At 38.2% G+C, this 24,656-nt stretch overlaps 1 protein-coding gene across 2 annotated transcripts; it reads left to right on the top strand.

Moving 5' to 3' along the window:
• The first annotated feature begins 6,959 nt into the window (after positions 1–6,959).
• LOC109217256 (uncharacterized membrane protein At1g16860-like) lies at positions 6,960–14,458 on the top strand. Of its 2 annotated transcripts, none has more exons than XM_019381485.1 (5): positions 6,960–7,168; positions 8,123–9,048; positions 13,275–13,430; positions 13,539–13,750; positions 13,935–14,458. In XM_019381485.1, the coding sequence occupies exons 2-5, from the start codon at positions 8,149–8,151 to the stop codon at positions 14,125–14,127; spliced, it is 1,461 nt and encodes a 486-aa protein (XP_019237030.1). In that variant the 5' UTR covers positions 6,960–7,168; positions 8,123–8,148; the 3' UTR covers positions 14,128–14,458. The 2 variants fall into 2 exon arrangements, with proteins under 2 accessions (XP_019237030.1, XP_019237031.1); XM_019381486.1 differs by having other exon boundaries at positions 8,109–9,048.
• The last annotated feature ends 10,198 nt before the right edge of the window (positions 14,459–24,656 follow it).

Raw genomic sequence — 24,656 nt, 5'->3', positions numbered from 1 at the left:
TCCAAAACCCAACAATCCCCCACATGAATGGGGAATGGCTATATCACGGAAGTATGCATGAAAAACTGTGTGATTCGCAAGTAAGGATTAATTGCATCTGGATAAGTAGGTTTCCCTTTGAACTTTCCTTAGTGAACTTATGTCGGATATACTCGATCAATCGGTAGATTTGATATCTTTGAACCGTCGAACTTTAGTGTATACCTAGACAACCACAAGTCACACAACCAACCCTTAACCGTCTTTGGTTCTCATTGTTGTGTTCTTTTCAGCCATGAACACCGCCTGGTTTCATAAGTGCGTAGAGAACTGGCCTTACAATGTTCTCCTTGAAGCGGCTAACACTTCACACTTACATAGGTGATTCCTAAACGTGTCATCCCGTAGATACACTATTTGATATACCCCGTATCAAATTTAGAAATCATTAAAAAGCCTTAATGCTTTATCCTTGGTACTGAACATTGTCTCATCACGAGAATGGACCAAAAGTTTAGTTGACAATGTTGAACCGTCATAAATGACTTTGTTTGATCTCCTTGAACCTAGATCTTGGGATCTCCAGTCTTCTAGGTAGAGTTACCGCCACTATGACTTGTTCTCGGCCACAGTCCCATTCCCCTTGATGACTTCTCAACTACCTCTCTAGTTAGGCCTTTTGTAAGTGGATCCGACACATTATCACTTGACTTTACATAGTCAATCGTGATAATTCCTCTAGAGAGTAATTGTCTAACGGTTTTATGTCTTCGTCGTATATGGCGAGACTTACCGTTATACATAACGCTCCCAGCCCTTCCAATTGCCGCTTGACTATCACAATGTATGCATATTGGTGCCAACGGTTTGGGCCAAAATGGAATATCTTCCAAGAAATTTCGGAGCCATTAAGCTTCTTCACCGGCTTTATCCAAGGCTATGAACTCAGCCTCCATTGTAGAGCGGGCAATACAAGTTTGTTTGGATGACTTCCAAGATACCGCTCCTCCACCAATAGTGAATACATATCCACTTGTGGACTTGGAATCAGTTGATCCGGTGATCCAATTTGCATCACAGTATCCCTCAATGACCGCAGGATATTTATTGTAGTGCAAAGCAAAGTCCTGGGTATGTACTAAATACCCCAAAACTCGTTTCATGGCCATCCAATGAGATTGGCCTGGATTGCTCGTATATCGACTCAATTTACTTATAGCACAAGCTATATCTGGTCGTGTACAATTCATGATGTACATTAACAACCCAACACACGAGCATAATCCAATTGTGATATGCTCTGGCCTTTGTTCTTTGCTAATGCAAGATTCACATCAATTGGAGTCTTTGCAACTTTAAAGCCCAAGTGCTTGAATTTTTCAAGTACTGTCTTAATATAATGAGATTGTGACAATGCTAGACCTTGAGAAGTCTTATGGATCTTAATTCCCAGAATTAAATCAGCAACTCCCAAGTCTTTCATATCAAACTTGCTAGTTAGCATACGCTTAGTAGCATTTATGTTGGCAATGTCATTACTCATTATGAGCATATCATCCACATATAAGCAAACAATGACTATGTGATTTGGAACATTTTTAATGTACACACATTTATCACATTCATTTATCTTAAATCCATTTGACAACATTGTTTGGTCAAATTTAGCATGCCATTGTTTGGGTGCTTGTTTTAATCCGTAAAGGGACTTAACAAGTCTACAGACCTTCTTTTCTTTACCTGGAACCACAAACCCTTCAGGTTGTTCCATGTAAATTTCTTCCTCCAACTCTCCATTTAAGAAGGCCGTCTTAACATCCATTTGATGAATTTCAAGACCATAAACTGCAGCTAACGCTACTAACGTTCGTATGGATGTAATTCTTGTAACTGGAGAGTATGTATCAAAATAGTCAAGACCTTCTCGTTGTCTATACCCTTTGACCACAAGTCTTGCCTTATACTTGTCAATAGTGCCATCATCTTTCATTTTCCTCTTAAAGATCCATTTAGAACCCAACGGTTTATTTCCAGGAGGAAGATCAACCAATTCCCATGTATGGTTGTTCAGTATGGATTCTATTTCACTATTGACCGCCTCTTTCCATAACAATGATTCCGAAGAAGACATAGCTTCTTTAAATGTTTGAGGCTCATTTTCCAATAAGAAAGTCACAAAATCTGGTCCAAATGAAGTAGACGTTCTTTGACGTTTACTACGTCTTGGATCCTCTTGGTTAAGTGTACTTTCTTTTGTTTCTTCCCGGGGTCGTTTAGATCCTTCACCAATCGACTCACATTCCTTTTTATACGGATATATATTTTCAAAGAACTCAGCATTATCTGATTCTATAACCGTATTATTATGAATGTCGGGATTTTCTGATTTATGAACCAGAAATCGATATGCTTTACTATTAGTCGCATATCCTATGAAAACACAATCAACGGTTTTCGGTCCTATTTTTACCCTTTTGGGTTTAGGAACTTGCACTTTTGCCAAACACCCCCACACTTTAAAATAATTCAAGTTGGGCTTCCTTCCTTTCCATTTTTCATATGGAATGGATTGTGTTTTGCTATGGGGTACTCGATTTAGTATTCGGCTAGCCGTAAGAATGGCTTCCCCCCACAAGTTCTGTGGCAAACCAGAACTTATCAATAATGCGTTCATCATCTCCTTTAATGAACGATTCTTTCTTTCTGCAATCCCATTGGATTGGGGCGTGTAAGGGGCCGTTGTTTGATGAATAATTCCATATTCTAAACATATTTGTTCAAAAGGAGATTCATATTCACCACCCCTATCACTTCTTATCATTTTGATTTTCTTATTAAGTTGCGTTTCAACTTCATTTTTGTATTGCTTGAATGCGTCTATTGCTTCATCTTTACTATTAAGTAAGTAAACATAGCAATATCGAGTACTATCGTCAATAAAAGTTATGAAATACTTTTTTCCACCGCGAGATGGTATTGACTTCATGTCACAAATATCTGTGTGAATTAAGTCTAAAGGATTTGAATTCCTTTCAACCGACTTATAAGGATGTTTAACATACTTAGATTCCACACATACTTGACATTTTGATTTGTCACATTCAAACTTGGGCAATACTTCCAAATTAATCATTTTCCGTAAGGTTTTATAATTGACATGACCCAAACGTACATGCCATAATTCATTTGACTCAAGTAAGTAAAACGAAGCTGAAATTTTATTATTATTTTCAACAACCATTACATTCAGCTTGAAAAGGCCCTCAGTGAGGTAACCTTTTCCTACAAACATCTCATTCTTACTTATTACAACCTTATCGGAAACAAAAATACATTTAAACCCATTCTTAACAAGAAGTCCAGTAGAGACTAAATTCTTCCTAATCTCGGTCCAGAAGCCTTCTTTCTCTTTTTGTTCTCTCCAACAATATTTGCTCCCATTATTGTTGAATTTCCACGGCCTCTCCTTTCCGCAGCTTTGTTGTCCTCTTCGATTCTCAACCGAACAATGAGATCTTCAAGGGACATCTCCTTGCGTTTGTGTTTCAAGTAGTTTTTGAAGTCCTTCCACAAAGGAGGCAACTTCTCAATCATCCCTGCTACTTGAAATGCTTCATTGATAACAAGACCTTCAATGAAATTTCTATTAGTAAAAATACTAAGATTACTACTTTCAACATCAATATTAAATTGAGTTATACCTTCAGCAAGGAGATCGTGAATAATCACTTGCAATTCCTGGACTTGGGTAATAACAGACTTGCTATCTACCATTTTGTAGTCCAAAAACTTTGCAGCAACAAACTTTTTCAACCCGGCATCTTCGGTTTTGTATTTCTTTTCAAGCGCAGTCCACAGTTCCTTTAACGTTTCCACGCCACTGTAGACGTTATACAAAGCATCCTCCAGCCCGCTTAGAATATAATTCTTGCACAAAAAATCTGAATGCTTCCACGCCTCAATCACGAGAAAGCGTTCAGTTTCTGGAGTTTCGTCGGACAGAACAGGAACATCTTCCTTGATGAACTTCTGGAGACTTAGAGTAGTCAAATAGAAGAACATCTTTTGCTGCCAGCGCTTGAAATCAATCCCGAAAAATTTTTCGGGTTTCTCCGCCGGTGCCAATGCTGCCGGTGTCGTTCGACTTGTTGAGGCATTGGCAGTCACCATTGGAACAGCTTGGTTCTCATTTTCATTAGTCATTTCTGTAAAAGAATGACACAAACGTTAAAATCACGTAGATTTTAATAGAGTACAAAACCACAAAGGTTTTACTCTTCCAGAAACAGTAAGTACAAATACAAAAATCAAATCTAAATTCCTTAAGCTTGTTAGTATACTGTATTTGTAAAATAATTCTGGAAATATAAATGAGTATAAACAGAAATGAACATAAACAGAAATGACATAAAACCAATTCGAGCCCACTGGATTCACAGTGTTTCCTTAAGGAATTTAATCCCCTCCTAGTACCCAAAGGTTATGGATTATTTCCTCCCAGGATAGAACGAATTACACACTGGTGTAGTGGTACTTCAAACTCCAGTGTTTCAGCGAATACAAAGTTCGGTAGCAAATCACACTTACTTTTTGCTTTGTTTGATGCTAAAAGTATGCAGAAGAAGGAGAAGAAACTCAGAAAATCGTAGTGAATTTCTGAGCAGAATAGTGTTGTATTTATAGCCAAAGTTAGGCTGAAATCTGAAGAGGTGCAACTCTTCAGAATGGCTGTTTATACAAAACGCCCACAGCATAAATGCCATTACATAAATGGCCATTTACTCAATAATAAAGAGGGAAAATAAAGAGGGAAAATTGAAGAGGGTGTTACTTTTCTGTTACCAAAACAGAAAAACGGATTGGATTTAATATTAATATTTTGTTATTAAAACAAATATTTAATAACATTTCTATTAATATTTTACTATTAACAAATAAATTTGGTCCAAAAAGTTAATCAATCAATCATTTGACCAAATCCGAATCCGAAGCCGAGTCGAAGCCGAAGCCGAAGCCGAAGCCGAGCGAGCGACGACGACGACGGCGCGAGGCTTGCCTTCTTCTCAACTCTTTAAGAGCTAGAAGAAGAGCAATTGCTTATATACCCATAAAAAACCTCTTCCTCTTCCAATATGGGACAATGCCCATTTGCCAATGGGGGAACTTAAAATTTCACTCAAAAATTTTATTTCCCTCCATTTCCCATTCACCCTCTTTTAAGTATTTAATATATTAATTAAACACATCCAAAACCCAACAAATATTCTAGTAAATATTCTCTGCATTTGTACTATTAGGGTTTCTTAGGAGCATGTTCCCTAAAAAAGACACAATAATAGGGGACATGTGATATTCATTAAACACACTTTGACTTGAGAAAGAGAATCGGATCTTCTTTGCTAAGATACAGCATCACCTTTTCACTGAGATTCTTATCTATACTTTTCCACTAAATTCGAGAATAACTCAAATATTCAAGGGATTGTCTATCATTCATCATCGTCAGAGAGAACATCTACTCATTCCGCTCTTTCTTGAGTGACTCATTCATTCTATTTACTTAAATGTCATTTATTGCTATTCATTGATATTGAATGCTACATTATTGCTTCTAATTTCTAGAATATTTATTGTATGCCACCGCCGCTATTTACTGCTTCTTTAATAACTCAATCTAGGGATATTATTATTAGCTAAGATTGACCCTTATTAATATACTTTCGCTTATTCGAACCAAGATCCACATTTTTTGGTAAAACAATACTTTCTAAATATCATGTATGGTTAAGTTGCGTGAAACATTTAGTGTCCTATTAGTTTTAATGATTCTCCTCAATAAATTGGTCACTCGTACATAGAAAAATAGATCAATAAATTTTGATTATTCCTTTAAACAGAACACGGGAGATATATTCAACTGCGTTCAAGGAACTGTTTTTCCAAATTGCTTACTAAAATAAATTGTCTTGATTATTCCTTTAAACAGAACACGGGTGATACATCCAACTGTGTTAAATGAACTTTTTTTTTTCCAAAACCTTTACTAAAATAAATTTTGTAGTTAAAACTTATACTTTTTGTCGAATGACCAAGAATTGTAGTAATTTTATCAAAAAAAATAATAAGGGAAAAAGTTGAAATGCAGAAGGAGGCTGGGTTCTAGGGGTGCTTATCGGGCGGATAATCATGCTTAACGGTCGGTTTAACGATTATCGGAGTATAAATGTAGTAATCCGCTAGCCATCCAATAAGACATGAACGGGCGGATTGGTATCAGATTAACAATTATCGGGCGGTTATCGGCTAAACCAAATAGAACTTTTTTTAAAAATCACTCAATCAATATCAAATAGTTTCAAATCAATACCAAAATTTTAATATAATCGGAGATCTAACCAAACGGTATTTTTTAATTGAAGAGTCTTCAAGACTACTCATACTGTCATGCACGTATTAACAAAATTTTTAATACCATCAAGACTACTCATACAGACATACACGTATTAATCATTGAGATTTCGATTTTTCGACTTCTCAGTTCTCAGTTCAAGAGAGAGACGAGACTGACGACTTCTCTGCCTCTGGTGGCTGCATACAATTGAGAATTAGAAAATAGAAATTACGCATTTAGCCATTTAGGGTTTCAATAGTACTTTATATACATAGAGGTGAAAGTGTAAATGTAAACATTCTTAACGAGTTAACGGTTTACCCGATAAAAAAATTAACTAATCCGCCCCCAAACCGTTAAATCGTTAATTATAAGATCTCAATCCGTTCAACATTCATTACCTTGATAATCCATATCAATAAGCCTATAAGCCATCGAATTGATTCGGTTTACGGTTTTGAACAGCCCCACTGGGGTCAATGTTGGTGTTACAGTAGGTTTAAGTCATTAGTCATCCCGTCCGAGTTACGCACTCCCTTTGGTCTTTACTTGAGGTGTACGCCGTAGTTAGAATAAGTAGTGTACAGTATTTGAAATGATTAATATTAGTTGAGGTAAAAATAAAATCTATTTGCCGACGAGAGAGGGGACAAATTAAAGGGCAGCAAGTTGTTGCGGCTGAAGTTAGAGCAAAGGAAGCAGTAGATGGTGAGATGCCCTGACAGTGAGCAGTGATGGGATTGCTGAGTTAGTACGGACTGCAAATACACCTCTTTCTTTCTCTGCCTATTTCTCAGGGTACCTACAGTTTCTCTCTTTCTTTGTTTTCCTCCCATATTCCATTTTCCCAAATCCCAACCCCCAACTTTTGCTTCTTTTCTACCCAAATCGCTATTTTTCTCTTCTCTTGTTTTTCAACTATATGCTTCACTGTATAACTTCATTTCTCAGTTGCTCTTACTGACTCTTATCTCTTTTCCTTTTTCGTATTTCTCACTCATATCTATCTGTTATGCTGAATTCGCTTCCTATTTGATCACCGCTGTTCTGCTTTTCTATCTGTCCCTTTTTCCCAGGTTGGGGTTTAAAATAGACAGAGATTGTAGACACCACAAGTTGATATTCAACTGTGGAGAACAACCTTGCATTTTTCTGATTAATATTTTGACGTCTTATGCAAGAATTATGTGTCAATATTGCTTAGAGTCTACTACTGTGTATTCCATGTGATGGTAGTCGGTGGTAATTGGTAAAGGTCCACCTTGCCTGCAAGTTTTTGCAGTTTCTATACTTCTTTTCAATTGCTTCTCTCCTCCTATGTTTACATCCTCTGGAAAATAAAGAAAAGATAATGACACGCACTGAAAAATGTATTTTTAGATGTTATATCCTGATTCTTAGATTTCAACACACTGCTTGATTTTTCTACTTTATTTGTGAAAATCTCTTTATATTCCTTGTCAAATTGTTGTATCCTTTTTAGTGCAAACTGGATGGCAAAACTATGACCACATTAATATATCAATTGCCCCTTATCATCACATTGTAATTGTCATATGCTTATGAAGTGCCGTTTATCGTCACACTGTAATTGTTATACGCTTTTTTTGATGCTAGCATCTTACTATTATTAAATGTATATTTTTTGTGAAGTACTATTAGAACATGCTGAGCATGTTTAATCTAATAGCGTGGTACTGAATGCGGAATGCAAATTTAATAAACTAAGTGAATTCAGCGTGCCTGTGCCAGACTTGTACAGTTGGGAAAAAGATTTGATGGGTTCTAGATTCCCATCTCACCAGCTCAGCAATGGCCTTTACGTGTCAGGCCGGCCAGAGCAGCCGAAAGAAAGAACACCAACAATGACTTCCGCGCCCATGCCTTATACTGGCGGTGACATAAAGAAGTCAGGAGAGCTTGGGAAAATGTTTGATATTCCTGTGGATGGCTCCAAGTCGAGGAAATCTGGACCCATAACAGGTGCAACTTCGAGGACTGGATTATATACAGGTGCTGCATCACATTCAGGACCTATCAATCCTAATGCCGCTGCTAGGACTAGCTACTCAACCTCAGGTCCCATATCATCCTCAGGGGTGCCTGGTTCAGTTTCTACAAAGAAATCAAATTCTGGGCCCCTTAGCAAGCATGGCGAGCCTATAAAAAAGTCATCTGGTCCTCAATCTGGTGGAGTGACACCAACAGGACGCCAAAACTCAGGTCCTCAAGCACCGGTTCTCCCTGCAACAGGTCTTATTACTTCTGGTCCTATTTCTTCTGGGCCTCTGAATTCCTCTGGGGCCCCAAGAAAGGTCTCCGGTCCCTTGGACTCAATGGGATCAGCCAAGTTTCATGGCCCTTCTGTTGTTAACAGCCAGGCTGTGACAACTCTCAGTGAAAATGATGTGTATTCCTTTAAGAGGAGCTTCCCTAAACCTATTCTGTGGGCAATGATTTTGTTATTTGTGATGGGCTTTATTGCCGGGGGATTTATACTTGGAGCGGTGCACAATGCTATTCTGCTGATCGTTGTTGTGGTTCTCTTTGGCATTGTTGCTGCATTATTCATATGGAACTCTTGCTGGGGTGGAAGTGCTATAATTAGTTTTATTTCCCGCTATCCAGATGCGGAACTAAGAACAGCCAAAAATGGCCAATATGTCAAGGTTTCTGGGGTATGTATTTTTCCATAACATGATAAGATCTTACTTGTTACCATTTGAAGTTTGTGCAGTTCTGGTGCTTGATTCAGAATTAGAATTGTCGGTCATGTGCTCTTTTAATTTCTTTTCCCTTTAAAGCTTATATTATGCCAATTAGAGATGCATTTGTCTTATATGTCTATTCTTTGCTATGCCTGATAAAAAAAAATCTTAGCTACAATGATAGCGTTATAAAAGATAACCTATAGTTCAAATCTTAATTATGTTTCAGGCTTCTTTCACTTCACCCCCTCAAAATTTTGGGAGGGGAATAAGATACCCGTAGACTATGGATAGGTATAGTCCACTCCCGCACTATGCATTTTCTTTTGAGTTCGGGGATATTTTAATGAGTGATTAAGTAAAATGATTAAAGCATCTTCGTAACAGATAGTAATTAATGTGACAGAGTAGGTCATGTATGGTAATACTAAACCATCTATTTTTTATTAGTTGATTTTACTGTTGAACTTTTCTAAAAATGATCTCTGTTTATCATTATTGTTAGGGAGAGAGAAAATAAACATGACGTTTGTGTTGATTTTTCCAATGGAACTAATTACTCCCGTATTGGTGCATTCCCTTTTCTCCTCAGTATCATCACACACAGAAAGAAAGATCGAAAAAGCTCGGCCCACTTTATTTAGATTCACAAATGCAATTTCTTTAAGTAATTGGAGCCAACTACCGAATTGCGAAAAAGAGGAATAGCAATTGCCAATCCCCCACTCGTTCTTTCTATTTCTCTGGTTTAATACTTGATTTGATATTACAGAGTAGAAATTACGAGATAAAACAAAGAATCATTTTTTTGATAATCATTTTTTATCCTTTGGGTCTTTCTTCCAAGAAATACATGTTCCACTGGAAAGCTAACTTTTTGTTTTTCTTTTATTCAGTATATAAATGTTGTGCTTTGTCAAGTCAGTTTCCTTTTGTTTCATCAAGTACTAATTCCCCTTCTGTATAAGGAATATTTTTCCTTTTGTTCAACCCTCATTAGCATATTCTCAAAGTAGTAAAAAATGCATGAACAACGAGGCGTTTGTCCCTATTGATAGTCTAAGAAGATATCTCTTCCCTTATCTTAAAATTGATGGGGTAAAATGAAATACCATCATTTTATGCGGTACTTTTATGGCTTAACCAGTGTTATTAGAAGCCATTGCTTTGTTGCTATTAAGGCAATGAAGCAATGGGAAGTGAGGGGACAAAGTGATGTGCTTCGAAGAAGCGTACACTTCAAATAATAATGTGCGAAGTGATTCAGGCAAGATGGATTTGATTAGTTGCATGTAACTTCAAAAGATTGAAGAAAAAAAAAGAAAATAAGAGGAGAAAACATAGGGCCTTTTGCTAACTGGGTACTAAGACTCCTTTCCACATATGCTTAAGTGTTCTCTTTGTTGTCGCCCTCTTCTTGTTCTCAAGTTTGTAATGATTTGTCTTCTACTACTGATCTGCTTTTCTTGGTTTACTTCCTTTTCTGGGTTAAATGATGATTCTTTCTTCTTGTATGCAAGTCCTCTTCTTCTGCTCTTCTTATTGTATGCTTCTCTCTTCTACTTGCTTAGTATATTTACCTGGGTAGTTTAATATGAAATTGAATATATTTGTTACAACTAAATATAAAATTGATTTCTGCAAATTAGTTCCTTTTAATAGCTGATGAAATGAAAGCTGAAGATCAATTTTGTGATTGAGAATTTCTTTATGCAGTCTTGTTGAAATTATGTGTTAATGATGTTTAATTTGGGATGCTGGATTAATATTGATGTTATTGTTTACTGGATACTAAAATTAGTAATTTTAAGTGTAATCTGATGTCATACTGCAGCTTATTTGAAGAACTTTTTCTATTTTTTTGTAAATTGTGCACTTCATTCCGAAAAATCGTGCTGAAGAGTCTTGTAATTTTTTACACCTTTCCCGTTTAAAAACACAAGATTAATGTGTTAAGTATATATTAGTGGTCGGTTAAAGATTATAGATGTTTTTGGCTTTATATGGTGTTGTCATCTAGTAGTTAGCAGGTAACAAGTCTATCATTAGAACTTGTCTCTAATATCTAGTAAGCTTTAAGAAATATTTTTCCATGTTGTAGTTCCCCGTGGTCAACTTAAGACGAGTTTAAATGGACAATTGTTATTATCAGTGATGATTCATATAGACGATCCGAATTTGTTTGGGACTGAGATATAGAAGTTGTTGTAGTTCATAGTGGTCTTGGTCCTAATGTGACCATATGTGAATGTTGTGACGCTCTTTCTTTTTAGAGTTTAATATGTTACAACAAACACGTGTCTTTCTATTTAATTAATCACTTAGTTGTGCTATCAATCATATTATATTACCTTACCCTTTTTTTTCGATCGGTATATTACCTTACCTTATTTATGGATTTTTTGTTCTTGAACTCTTAAATTCTCTTTCCTAAACTTTTACTCATATTTATCTTGCAAGATGAAAATCCATTTCTACCACTTAGAAATTCCCCGTCTCAATCTAAATTATATTGAAGTGTAATTACTAAGTTTCCAGCAGATGTCCTCAATCAGTACAGTTTAGTTAATTTTCTTTTTGATATGGTAACCCCATCCACCTGAAACCTCCCCCTAAGTTGTCAACCGTGGTCCTTTCCCACTTTGTTCCCTTGGTGACTTGAACCTCCAACCAACCCTAAGGTTGGAGATGGAGGATCCTTTCCACTAGGCTACCTCTTCTTCAGTTCAGTTACTCATATGGTACTAGGTAAGAAAATCTATTGACAAATAAGAGATAACACTTGGTATATGTTCTTCTAAAGGTAACTTCACCTTTTTCACCTCTCCACATACTTTTTCTTCATGGTCAAATCAAAGTGGTTGTCACTCTGGTGCAACTAGATTTGACCATTTCCTTCCTCCCTTTTTGAGGGACATGATGGCCAGCAATAGCAGCGGTCTGTTGAAGTTAGGTGAACTATATCTTGGAAGTGTAGATGGGTTTTACTAGTAATGCTTTGTAGATGGCTTAGGTGTTGGTCTGCAGTAGATGAAAAGTAGCACATGGTTGTTGTGTGATGGTGTTGGCAGCACGTCTGATGGTTCTTTTCTGGAAGGAGTTAACTCGGTATTTGCATATGGTTGCTGACAGGCAGCTGTAGTGATTTCGGTGGCTGATATAATGGCTTCTCCAATTGTTTCTGCACTGTGGCTGAGTGTCTAGGTGGAGTGTTTCTTACTGGTGAAGGTTATTAGCAAGGACATGGCTGAAAGGTGGTCACTGGTGCAATCAGGTGGTATGCTGTTGGGGTCATGGCGTCGAGGTCGGGTTTTCTTAGCAGTTAATGATATTTGGAACATACTAATAAAATTGTTCGATGGCTTTGGTCTTGAAGGAGTTGTTCTTGCCTTTTTTTGAATCCCAAATGCCAGGGGGTAAGGGAAACAAAATTGTAGGTATCAATTTAAGTAAGAAACACTTATCTCTGGACTATCATTAGATGCATAGGATTGACTTTATGTTACAGTTGATAGATTGTTGAATGTTGTCATTGGTGCAACTGCTGAACCAATTGTCTTCCCTACCGACAATTCATTTGATGCTGCGCAGTTTGGAACAGGAAGATAAGAGCTTTTGTGTCAAGGGACTATTTCCTTTTCTTTGGGTGTCTTTGTATTCAACTAATTGATGCTATATGAAAGTTAGATCTATAATTGTTGATGCTCAAGTCCTCATTTCGTGATGGAAATGATAGGATTGAATTGTATCAGAAAAAGGCATGGCAGTGTTCAACCTTTTCACTCATGCATGCTTTTCATAAGCAGATGAAACATCATCCTTAAGGTCTGGTGATTGGTGTAGAAATGCACTGTAGTTGCACTATTCTCGTGTCCAGAACCGGAACTAACTCTTCTTTAGCAGCTGTGCTTTGTTATCTTCTTCTTAGCTACTAGTTTGTAGCCAGCTATGCGATGGCACTTATCTTATGGAAAGTTGCTAGGATAGAACTGAGGGATATTGGTCATCTCTTGATGGGATAAAGCTATTATTGCTATTTAGTCCGAAGTGACGTTTTAACATATGAATATTGGATTATTCTGAGGTGATATTTTAACATATGAACATTGAGATTCTTCCGTTCAACATTTTCTTTTCCAGTTGTTGATTGACATTTGTCCAAACTATACGTACTATAACACTCTATTTTCATGAAGGTGGTGACTTGTGGAAACGTGCCTCTTGAGTCATCCTTTCAAAAAGTTCCTAGGTGTGTCTATACGTCTACAAGTTTATATGAGTATCGACGATGGGATTCAAAATCTGCAAATCCTACTCACCGTCGTTTTACATGGGGCCTCAGATCTTCAGAAGTGAGTCGCTAGGCAGATTTCCTAATCTTGGTATCCTGTTTAGGTTCAATCAAATTCTTGTAATTTTTACTTTGCTGACCAGTATTCTTTGTCCATACTGTTTTGCAGAGGCATGTGGTCGATTTTTATATCTCTGATTTTCAGTCAGGGTTAAGAGCATTGGTTAAGAGTGGCTGTGGTGCAAAGGTGACTCCTTATGTAGACGAGTCAATAGTTGTTGATGTGGATCCATCGAATAATGAGTTATCTCCAGAATTTATCAGGTGGTTGAGAGAAAGAAATCTTTCAAGTGATGATCGTAAAATGCAACTGAAGGAAGGGTATGGAAATTGCTAGTACATTATGCTTAATCCTTTTACTCCGAGGCACTAAAGTTGGAATTCAATGTAGCTTGATGACTTTTATTTCTTTTATTTTTCGGCAACATCTGCTGAACACGTCAGGTGAATGTGTACCCATGTGTTGAATTATCTCAATGCTAATATTACTGTCTTACTGATATAGGTATATAAAAGAAGGAAGCACAGTTAGCGTGATTGGAGTGGTTCAAAGGAATGAGAACGTGCTTATGATAGTCCCTCCTCCCGAGCCATTTACAACAGGTTGCCAGTGGCTGAAATGTATATTTCCGGCTAGCCTTGACGGCATTGTGTTAAGATGTGAAGATGCGTCAAAAGTTGATGCTATACCAGTATGATAGGTTATGTTCGACATACTTAAGATGGTGTGTGTGATGTTAGGTACTTAATATGTTTATTGTGGAGAGGTGTCTGAAAATAGTTGGTATTCAATTTCCTGTATAGTTACTAGGTTTTGTTTTAAACTTTTATTAGACAATATCGTAATGAAGGAATGGTTGAATGCCTGTAGCAATGGAAAATTAAATGTTTGAGGCGTAGTGGTTATACTTGTATTATTACTATATATACCATGTATCAGCTGTGGGAAAGAGTCGAAGAACGAGGTGAACATTATCTTTTTGTTTGTTTATTTCTTGTTAGGGTGAAAGACAAACAATGTAAACGTTACTCTCTAGCCTCCAATAGGAACTTGGCAAAACTTGGGATCTTTGTTTCATTTGATGATCAATTAAGTAAAAAAAGAAAATTCTGTAAATTTATGCAATTAGACAAAAAAGAGTTATGCTCTTTAGGGGAGTGATGGTGTTAGACCAAACACACACACAAGTATACGTGGCTGTCAAGTAATAAAGTGGCTCGAAAGTCGGATGTCGAACCCACAGAGACTTAGATTGATCGTTAATTAAGTAAACTAAAATCAATTAATTTTTCAAGATATTTAAGAGTGATATTTTCTATTAATCTACTATTGTGGAAATTAAACAACTAACAACTAAATTATCAAGAATGCAAATTTTGTATGACGAGATTTTACTTCAGAGGAGATGGAAATTATAGGGTTGTGGTTGGTTTATCAATCCTATTAAGTTCAATAATCACACTCGTTAATCCAGATTATCTATGGTTGCTAATTAACCAGATCTTTTATATGAATAGCATGTTCCCACAATACTACTCGCCTGCCCACAATATATCAACCATATATTCCTATGGTATTGAGTCTATCATGAACGAATATAATATGGTATTTAATTAAGCAAGGCTGTTAGGTATATTCCTATCCTAACCGCGAAATCTTCCCCCGAGCCACGGATTCAGAAACAAGCTCTCTCTAATTCTACTCTAATCTAAACAAGGCTTTCCCAAGCATAGCATAGATAGTAAATAGAACTCAACTGCTGGACAGACAATTAAGTAATTATGCACAGAATTAGAGAAACAACCACAAGATGATCATGTCAACCACAACCCTAGAACGTAGAGTGCTTAGCCACTCATGTTCATAATAACAATTTTTCAAGTATTTTGCATAAACAAATTACAAAGAAAAGAAAAAGAGATGAAGAACTCTATGATTTTCTCCTCTGAAAGTTATCCATGTGATCTCCTTGCCTCCCGTCGCAAAACTCTCGTGGCGTTTTTAGGTTTATTTATATGTGTAGGAAAAGACCTAAACGTGTAGGTCAAGTCCTAGTCAAACCAGGAGACGGAATAAAACTTCAAAACTCGGAATGGACCTGACCCCAGGCCTGGCGTCGCCAGGCTAACGCCTGGTTCTGCTTGGCCTTTGCCTGGCCTTGCCAGGTTAACGCCAGCTTCAGCCTGGCCTTTGCCTGGCCTCGCCAGGTTAACGCCTGCTTTAGGCTGGCCTTTGCCTGGCCTTGCTAGGTTAACGCCTGCTTCAAGCCTGGCGTCACCAGCTTTCTCCTTCTCACTGTTCTCGAGCACACTTTCAATGTTTAAGTATCCCTTTTGTTCTACTTTCAATCTCCAATTCACCTACACATAAAATATACTCCATTATGCGCAAATAAAGTATAATTTATCATTAAAGCATGTAAAATGCAAGGCTAATAATGTACGAAACTATGGAATTATAGCCCCATATCAATACCCCACACTTAAACATTGCTCGTCCTCGAACAATCAAACTACACTTATAGACAACAACCTATTAAGCAATTCCTTAACTCATTATACCAAGAATCTTTAAAATAGACTAAGCACAAAGGTGTAACATATTCACCTCAAGATTTGACTCACAAGTACTATGCATTATTTCACAATTCACTCACTTACTCTAACATAGAGGTCAATGACATTACCTTTCCTTCATGAATCAAGTGCCCTCACGCAACAAAGAGAGTATTCCACACACAATAAAATTTAAGAATAATTAGGAACTCAAGATAGAAAGAACTCACTCACTCTCATAAATAACATTCATATGCTACAAAAGATGCACCATAGGCTTGCCCGTAGTGTATACTCCACTAATCGAGCTCATTCAGTCTAAGATCAAGTAGGAGTTTCATTGGTTGTAATGTAAGCTGCGGGTCAGGTAGGATACATTTGGATATAAGAGTGGCTACACCTCCCTAAGCACTTAGATATACTTTAACATTCAACCCCATACTTATGTCAAACCATAACTCCACCTTCACATTAATGTATATTAACTCCATATTTCTTTAAGCACAATTACATCAAGAGTCATCACTATCACGGAATACTTTTCACAGCAATACAACTATATATATATTTTTTCTTTTCTTCTTTTTCAATTCAAGTGGCTCTTACTTTTTCAATACAGTGCACCTTTCTCCTTATTTCATTAGTTCCACTCAAAAGCCAAACTAACCCCACACTTTAACTTTTACAAAGTTCATAACAATTCAAGTGCTCATGAGAGGTGAAAAGATTCAAATAGATGATTAATTCAAACAAATGGGTAAGGCTTGTAATGTGGTTGCCAAAGAAACAGGATTACAGGCTTAATGGGGTTAACTACGATACATAACAATTAGGCAGATGAACTATATATATTTGGCTCAACAAAGAAACGCCTATATCACTTCCAAGACTCAACAAAACTACTATTTTCGCTTTGCAAATACACGGGGCAAGTTTTAGACATCAAATGCAATGCACAAAATAACATACAAACCTCACGCATACATGGCACATAACTCACTCAGGATTGGACTCATCAAGACACTCTAGTCAAAGCAGTTAAGCAAATTTAAGATTATACAATTTAAGTTACTTATACAAGAGTCAAAAATTGAGCCTAAGCGTCATAACCAAAGTACTCACTATTCTCAAGGCATAACAAAGTCAAGAGATATTGCTTCAATTCAAAAAAAAAACTACCTGCACCCGGTTCAAACAAAATCCTTGGAAAAGAATCGCGGAACAAAGAAAAACCAAGGGGGAATTACTACACTACCTACAAAGAAAATCTTTTTGTCCTTTTTATATAGACTTAAATCCCTCAAGAAAACTGTCTAGGAGATCCATCGTCGGGAAGAGTCCAATTTTTCTAATTTTTTTTCGATTTTTTTTCCATAGCTACTAAAATACTACACAACTATGAAATCACAAATAAGAAGTTAACATTTTTTCTACCCTACTAATCATCTAGAGAATTCTCCCACCCCACACTTAAAAGAGTGCAGTGTCCCCAATGCACAAATAAAGCAAAACAATAACAAGGGTGGACAAGAAACTCCCTGAAAGGCCAAAGGCCGAAGCAATAGCGGCTCACGGGGTACTCAGACTTTCCCCATGTATGGTCCTTTGTGTGGCACCCCACACTTAGTTCTCACTATCTAACTCACTTTTGCACTCTTCCAATGGATTTGCTTCCTATTCTTATAATCCTACAAAACAAAAACAACACTACAACATTAATAAGATAAAAATAAAAATAAAAGAAAGCAGGAAAGATGGGTTGCTTCCCAACAAGCGCTGATTTAACGTCGCGGCACGACTTGAACCATTTTTTTGCCTCCATCTCGAACTAATGAATTGAGCCCCTAATAGGGCATCCAGTCTGTGGCTATGCTCCTTCAGTGGGGCTACAAAACCAGGCCAAGCAATAAATTTTCATCTCTACACTTCTTGGCCTTTAAATGAGGAATGTACTTTTTACTTTTTGGCACAACGAATTCAAGAATGTAAGCACCCCGCCCATTGGCTCCTCCAAATACTCAGATGACTCGATTTCCATGTCATCATCCAAACACTATGTTGAAAAATGTAAATGAGGACCAATACGCTGTAACTCTAGAATTGTATTACTATTTACATCCTCATATTTACATGCACTATAATCTTCAAATATAACATTATCTACTTCATCGCATGGATCTGGTGTACTTTTCTCAACATGGGCATCATCACCAAACATATGCTCGACTGATTGACTCTCCACTTTTAGCTCCTCAATTTGGCGTACAAGGTCCTTTTCAACTTCACAGAACTCATTACTATTTTGTTGGGTGTTAGACGCATCAACATTTCCATTTAATTGAGCTCCAAAGTCGTGAATAACAGTGCCAAATTTTTCGATCTCTTGTCCCTGTTCAACTCTTCCTTCTATTAAGTCTTTAATCTCATATGTAATTTTTTTGTCCCTTCCAGGCGATCGGAAAATAAAGAAATGGTTAATATATTCAAGATAATTACGTATTTACAAAATACCGTCTCAATTCATCCTATTTCATCAGATCCGGGCACGTTGAGCCTCATATATTGCTAACTTTTCAGCTTGTTCTACTAGCCAAGTTTGACTCCAAATTTCCTCTTTTTCAAAATTTTCCTCTTGCTGGTACTCGCTCTCTTCATTCAACTCTTTCATATTAGCCTTCATTCTTGTGATTGCTGCCCTCATTCTTTTCATATATTTTCTGAGTTCATCATGTTTCTCTTCTACTTGCCTCATAATATCCCTGATATATGCATCACGTTCCATATCCTGCGCTTCATTGTCCCTATCAAACTCACAAACACAGCTAGAAAGATCATAATAAGGGCTCAGAGAAGGATGAAAAGAATTAGGACAACCATCCCAATGGCCATCTTGACCACCACACATATTACAAATATTCCACTCAAAGGATTGAGATTGTGAGCACAACTCGCTCCCAGGAATATTCTAACAATTTTCCCACCAGTGGGGTCCTCCATAATATGGACAAGGATCATCAAAGTAAGAATAATCATCATTCAAATAATTTTCATTCCAAGATGTCATGTGAAGATAAGAAAAGAAAATACTAACTAAATAAGAAAATTAAAAACTTGAACAAAAATCAACTAAAAGCTTAACTTAGATAAACAATTAATAACTAAGTCCCCGGCAACGGCACCAAAAACTTGTTGGGACCAAAAACACACGCAAGTATACGTGGCCGTCAAGTAATAAAGTGACTCGAAAGTCGGATGTCGAACCCACAAAGACTTAGATTGGTCATTAATTAAGTAAACTAAAATCAATTAATTGTCCATGATATTTAATAGTGATATTTTTCTATTAATCTACTATTGCGGAAATTAAACAACTAACAACTAAATTATCAAGAATGCAATTTTGTATGACGAGATTTTACTTCAAAGGAGATGGAAATTCCAGGGTTGTGGTTGGTTTATCAATCCTATTAAGTTCAATAATCACACTCGTTAATCCACATTATCTATGGTTGCCAATTAACTGGATCATTTATATGAATAGCATGTTCCCACAATACTACTCGCCTGCCCACAATATATCAACCCTATATTCCTATGGTATTGAATCTATCATGAACGAACATAATACGGTATTTAATTAACCAAGACTGTTAGGTATATTCCTATTCTAACCGCGAAATCTACCCTCGAGCCACGGGTTCAAAAACGAGCTCTCTCTAATTCCACTCTAATCTAAATACGTCTTTCCCAAGCATAGCATAGATAGTAAATAGAACTCAACTGCTGGACAGACAATTAAGCAATTATGCACAGAATTAGAGAAACAACCACAAGGTGATTGTATACGGTCAAAATCATATGCCTATGATTTTTAGGCTCGAGGGTCCGTCATAGGCCCGAGTTCGGGTGAGGTCGAGTTCGAGATCAGTGGACCAAAATCAAGCTCGAAGATAGAGTGCAATGCCCGGAGATAAGAGTACGAGGAATACCAGGCCCGATTATACTCGACCCCGAAATAGTACCATTAGGAATTTATAACAGAATGAGCTAGATTCCTACCACGTCCCTATAATCGTGGCACAAATCCCGGAATAAGATTGTACGATTCCGTACTATGCGGTTAGACAGCTGTATCAAGAATATTCCCTACTGTAAATAGAAATATTCCTTATTTAGGGTTCCCCTATTATATAAAGGGGACCCCAATCATTTGTTAGATCATCTGATCACTGAAAAAAGAATATACTCTCTACTTTTTGCCTACTATTCATCAGCATTGTCCTTTAGCTCTACTGTTCTTACTTTACTTATCTTATTTTATTGCTATTAGTCTGTCTCGAGGTCACCGTCTTGAGGTCGCTACTGCTGAGTTACGTCGGTTCGATTCACTAATCTCTTTTATCTTTACTTCTTATTTCTTGATTATTAATAGGTATTGAACTAAATCACATATCTTTAAAACCACAAATCAAATTTAATTGTTACTCGTATTTTCGAGGTAAACAATTTGGCGCCCACCGTGGGGCTAAAGATAATAGTGATTATTTCTTTACTGATTCTTGTTACACACGTTGTTTTTACACTTTTTCTTGTCAAGATTTTTTGATTCTCAGGCTGAAACATGTCTAGCACACAAAACGCACCTTATTATGAGAACGAAGGTCTTGGAGAAAATAGCAGTATAGGGGTCGGTGTACCACCAATAAACCCTGAGGAAGTGCCAAATATGGAGCCAGTTGATACCAGCTCACATAATGCTCTAAACGTGGATTCAGGCGCAGACCCCATAGGGAATGAACGCAAGGAAGCCCAACCAAGGGACCAAGGAACACCAGGAGTAGGAGATGGGGGAGTCAGCCTCCAACTGATATTCGAGATGCTGCAGGCTCAGCAAATCGCCATCGCTCAACTTCAAAAGTCAAAATAAAACTCCGAGCGTAGCTGAACATGGAAACAATTGACGTGCTGAGCCAACGCCAGAAAGGTCAAATGAAAACGGTTCGGGGAATGACCCCACGATTATGAAGATGCTCGAAGAGCTCACTAAGAGGATCGAGTCCGGAGAAAAGAAAATTGAAGACAATGATAAGAAGGTAGAGACTTATAACTCCCTGTAGACCAGATACCAGGGGCACCTCCAGTTTTGAAAGGATTGGATGCCAAAAAATTCATACAAAAACCATTCCCTCAGAGTGCGGCTCCGATGCCCATTCCCAAAAAAATTTCGCATGACCGATTTACCCAAGTATAATGGAACGACCGACCCCAATGAACATATTACTTCATACACTTGCGGAATTAAAAGAAATGATTTGAATGACGATGAGATCGAATCAGTCTTGTTAAAAAAGTTTGGACAAACGTTGTCGAAGGGAGCTATGATTTGGTATCATAACCTAGATCCTAACTCTATTGACTTGTTTGCTATGTTAGCAGATGCCTTAGTGAAAGCGCACGCTGGGGCCATAAAGGTGGCCACAAGAAAATCGGATGTCTTCAAAATAAAATAAAAGAACGACGAGATGCTAAGGGAGTTCGTGTCCAGGTTTCAGATGGAAAGAATGGAATTACCACCAGTCTCCAATGACTGGGCAGTACAAGCTTTCATGCAGGGTTTGAATGAAATAAGCTCGATTGCGTCTCGATAATTAAAACAGAACTTGATCGAGTATCCAGCTGTGACATGGTCGGATGTGCACAATCTTTACTAGTCAAAAATCAGGGTCGAGGACGACCAGTTGGGAGCCCCCTCGGGTTCAGTTCAGCCTAACAGATTCGTAGCCAAGCCCCCGAGGGACACAGACCGGGATTCGAGATTCAACAAAGAACGATATCAGCCGTATGTCGATCGAAGGATCAACGGCTCGGGTCGGAACGATCCTCGAAACATTCAGAGAAAAGATCGAGGCCAAAGTTCTCGGGGACTCACGAGTAAGAGTGGGTTCGATAAGCATACCAACCCAGTCGAGGCTCCTCGATTATCAAAATACAACTTCAGCGTAGACGCATCGGGGATTGTCTCAGCTATTGGGAGAATCAAAGACACCAAGTGGCCCAAACCTATACAAACCAATCCTTCTCAAAGGAACCCGAACTTGATGTGCAAATATCACGGCACACATGGTCATATAACAGAAGATTGCAGGCAGCTAAGGGAAGAAGTGGCTTGGTTGTTCAATGAGGGCCACCTTCGAGAATTCCTAAGTGATCGGGCTAAGAATCACTTCAAGGAGAGATATGCAAGGAGAAATGAGCAAGACGAACCACAACATGTAATCCACATGATCATTGGAGGAGTCGATGTCCCTCACAACCTGTGTTCAAACGCACCAAGGTGTCGATCACGAGAGAAAAACAGACTCGGAGCTATGTGCCCGAGGACATCCTATCATTCTGCGACGAAGAAGCAGAAGGCGTATCTCAGCCCCACAACGATGCCCTGGTAATCTCTATCCTTTTAAATAAAATTCAAGTTAAACATGTTTTAGTGGACCCAAGTAGCTCAACGAATATAGTCAGATCGAGGGTCGTGGAGCAACTCGGCCTACAAGATCAGATTGTACCTGCATCCCGGGTCCTCAATGGCGAGCGAACAACAAAAGGAGAGATTATCTTGCCAGTAAATGTTGCCGGGATCATACAAGACACCAAGTTCCATGTCATCGAAGGTGACATGAGGTACAACGCACTCCTTGAGAGACCATGGATACACAACATGGGGGCAGTGCCTTCAACTCTTTACCAGATGATGAAGTTCCCGACAGAGGAATGAGTGAAAACAGTCTATGGAGAGCAACATGCTGCAAAGAGATGTTTTCAATTGAGGAAGTGGCGCCGATACCAGAACCTTTAACCTCGGAGAAATCGAGCACCAAAGATAAGCAGGCGATCAAATAAGCAATCATCGCCTCCAGCCTCGATGGAGTCGGAGCAACAGATATGACAGGGATTCCACCAGAAATCACCACGCGTCAACTAAGCATCCTAGGATCAAACCGGTGGAGCAAAAAAGGAGGCCTCAATCCGAGGTAAAACATGCTTTCGTAAAAGACGAGGTAACCAAACTTCTTAAAATAGGATCTATTCGGGAGGTAAGGTACCTCTAGCGGTTAACCAACATAATTGTAGTTCCTAAAAAAGGAAACAAACTTAGAATGTGCGTAGATAACTTGAACAAAGCATGTCCAAAAGATTTTTCCCCTTGCCAAACATCGGTCGTATGATCGATGCCACGACTGGCCACGATTCCGTTGTTACAACGTAGTGTCTTTCGGGCTAAAGAATGCAGGAACTACATACCAACGCCTAGTTAACAACATGTTCGAAGAACAAATAGGAAAAACAGTGGAAGTCTATACTGATGATATGTTGGTTAAGTCCCTGCGCGCAGAGGACCGTTTAGTTCGCTTGCAGGAAACTTTCGCAATTTTGAGGAAATACTACATGAAGCTTAACCCGGAGAAATGTGCTTTCGGAGTTAGGCATGAAGGCTACCCCGTGCTCTCTAGTTTATGGCTCTGAGGTCCTCACCCCCGTCGAGGTTAGAGAACCCAGCATCAGGTTTCGACACGCATTGGAGGAATCAAATCACGAGGCCATGAATGTGAGCTTCAAGGTATTAGATGAAAAGCGAGAGGCAGCGCTTGTTTGGATGGCCGCACAGAAGCAAAGGACCAACCTTCGACACTTTGGAATCAAGGACTTAGTTCTACGAAAGGTCACCCTTAATACTCGAGACCCTAATGAAGGGAAACTAGGCCTGAATTGGGAAGGGCCGTATCGAGTCCTCAGAGTTGCCGGTAAAGGATCTTACAAACTTATGTGAACAACTGATTGAAACATATCATTACTCAAACGATACTACTGCTAAAGTATGACTTTATACTTTGTCTATTTAAGTTTAAAACTAACTTATTATAGATTTTCGATCGAAGCTATCGAAGGTACGCGATCTATGAGACACCCCTTTTTACACGAAGACCTCAGGTTTTAAAGCATGCGTTGCACTCTTTTTCCCTTAGATTGGATTTTGTCCCAAATGGGTTTTACCGGCAAGGTTTTTAATGAGGCAACAGTTATGTGCTACCTAAGGAGAACTCAATAGTATCCAAGACTTCTTTTCAATCAACCTCGAATACTGGGGGGCATCACCCTCGGAGGTTATATTTTCAAGAAAAATACTTCATGCCTAAGAGGGCCTCAGTAGGAAAACTTTGTAATGGGCCAAACAGTCAGATGAACCGTGTCCATATAGAATAGTCGAGCCCCAACAGCAAAACATGTACGCATTACTTGAAGAAGCATTTTGTTTATATCAAAAACAATGTGTCTCAAAAAGTCTACTATTATACGAGCTCTACACTTATAATCCTACGGGAAACGGCTTAAGAGCCAAAGCATAAAAGCACCCCCAAATACTCGGGGACTGTCATGGATAGTCAATACATCTGGGTCACCAAAAATTCAGACTCACAAGACCTTAAAGAGGCATCCCCTCGAAACAAAGGCAAGGCCAATATACTCGGGGACTAACTTTTCAAACAAGTTCGAAAAGTTATCGAGAAACAAGTCCAAGTGACATACCCGAAGGCTACGGCCATATCAAAAGACTACAGTCACGTAAAAAGGCTACGGCCTAAATAATGCGGCTCGGAGACGTCCGACTTCCGCT

This window comes from Nicotiana attenuata, unplaced genomic scaffold (genome assembly GCF_001879085.1).
Source record: "Nicotiana attenuata strain UT unplaced genomic scaffold, NIATTr2, whole genome shotgun sequence".
NCBI classification, from domain to species: domain Eukaryota; kingdom Viridiplantae; phylum Streptophyta; class Magnoliopsida; order Solanales; family Solanaceae; genus Nicotiana; species Nicotiana attenuata.
Note: the sequence above shows the minus strand (reverse complement) of the source record. Positions and strands in the feature narration are given on the sequence as shown.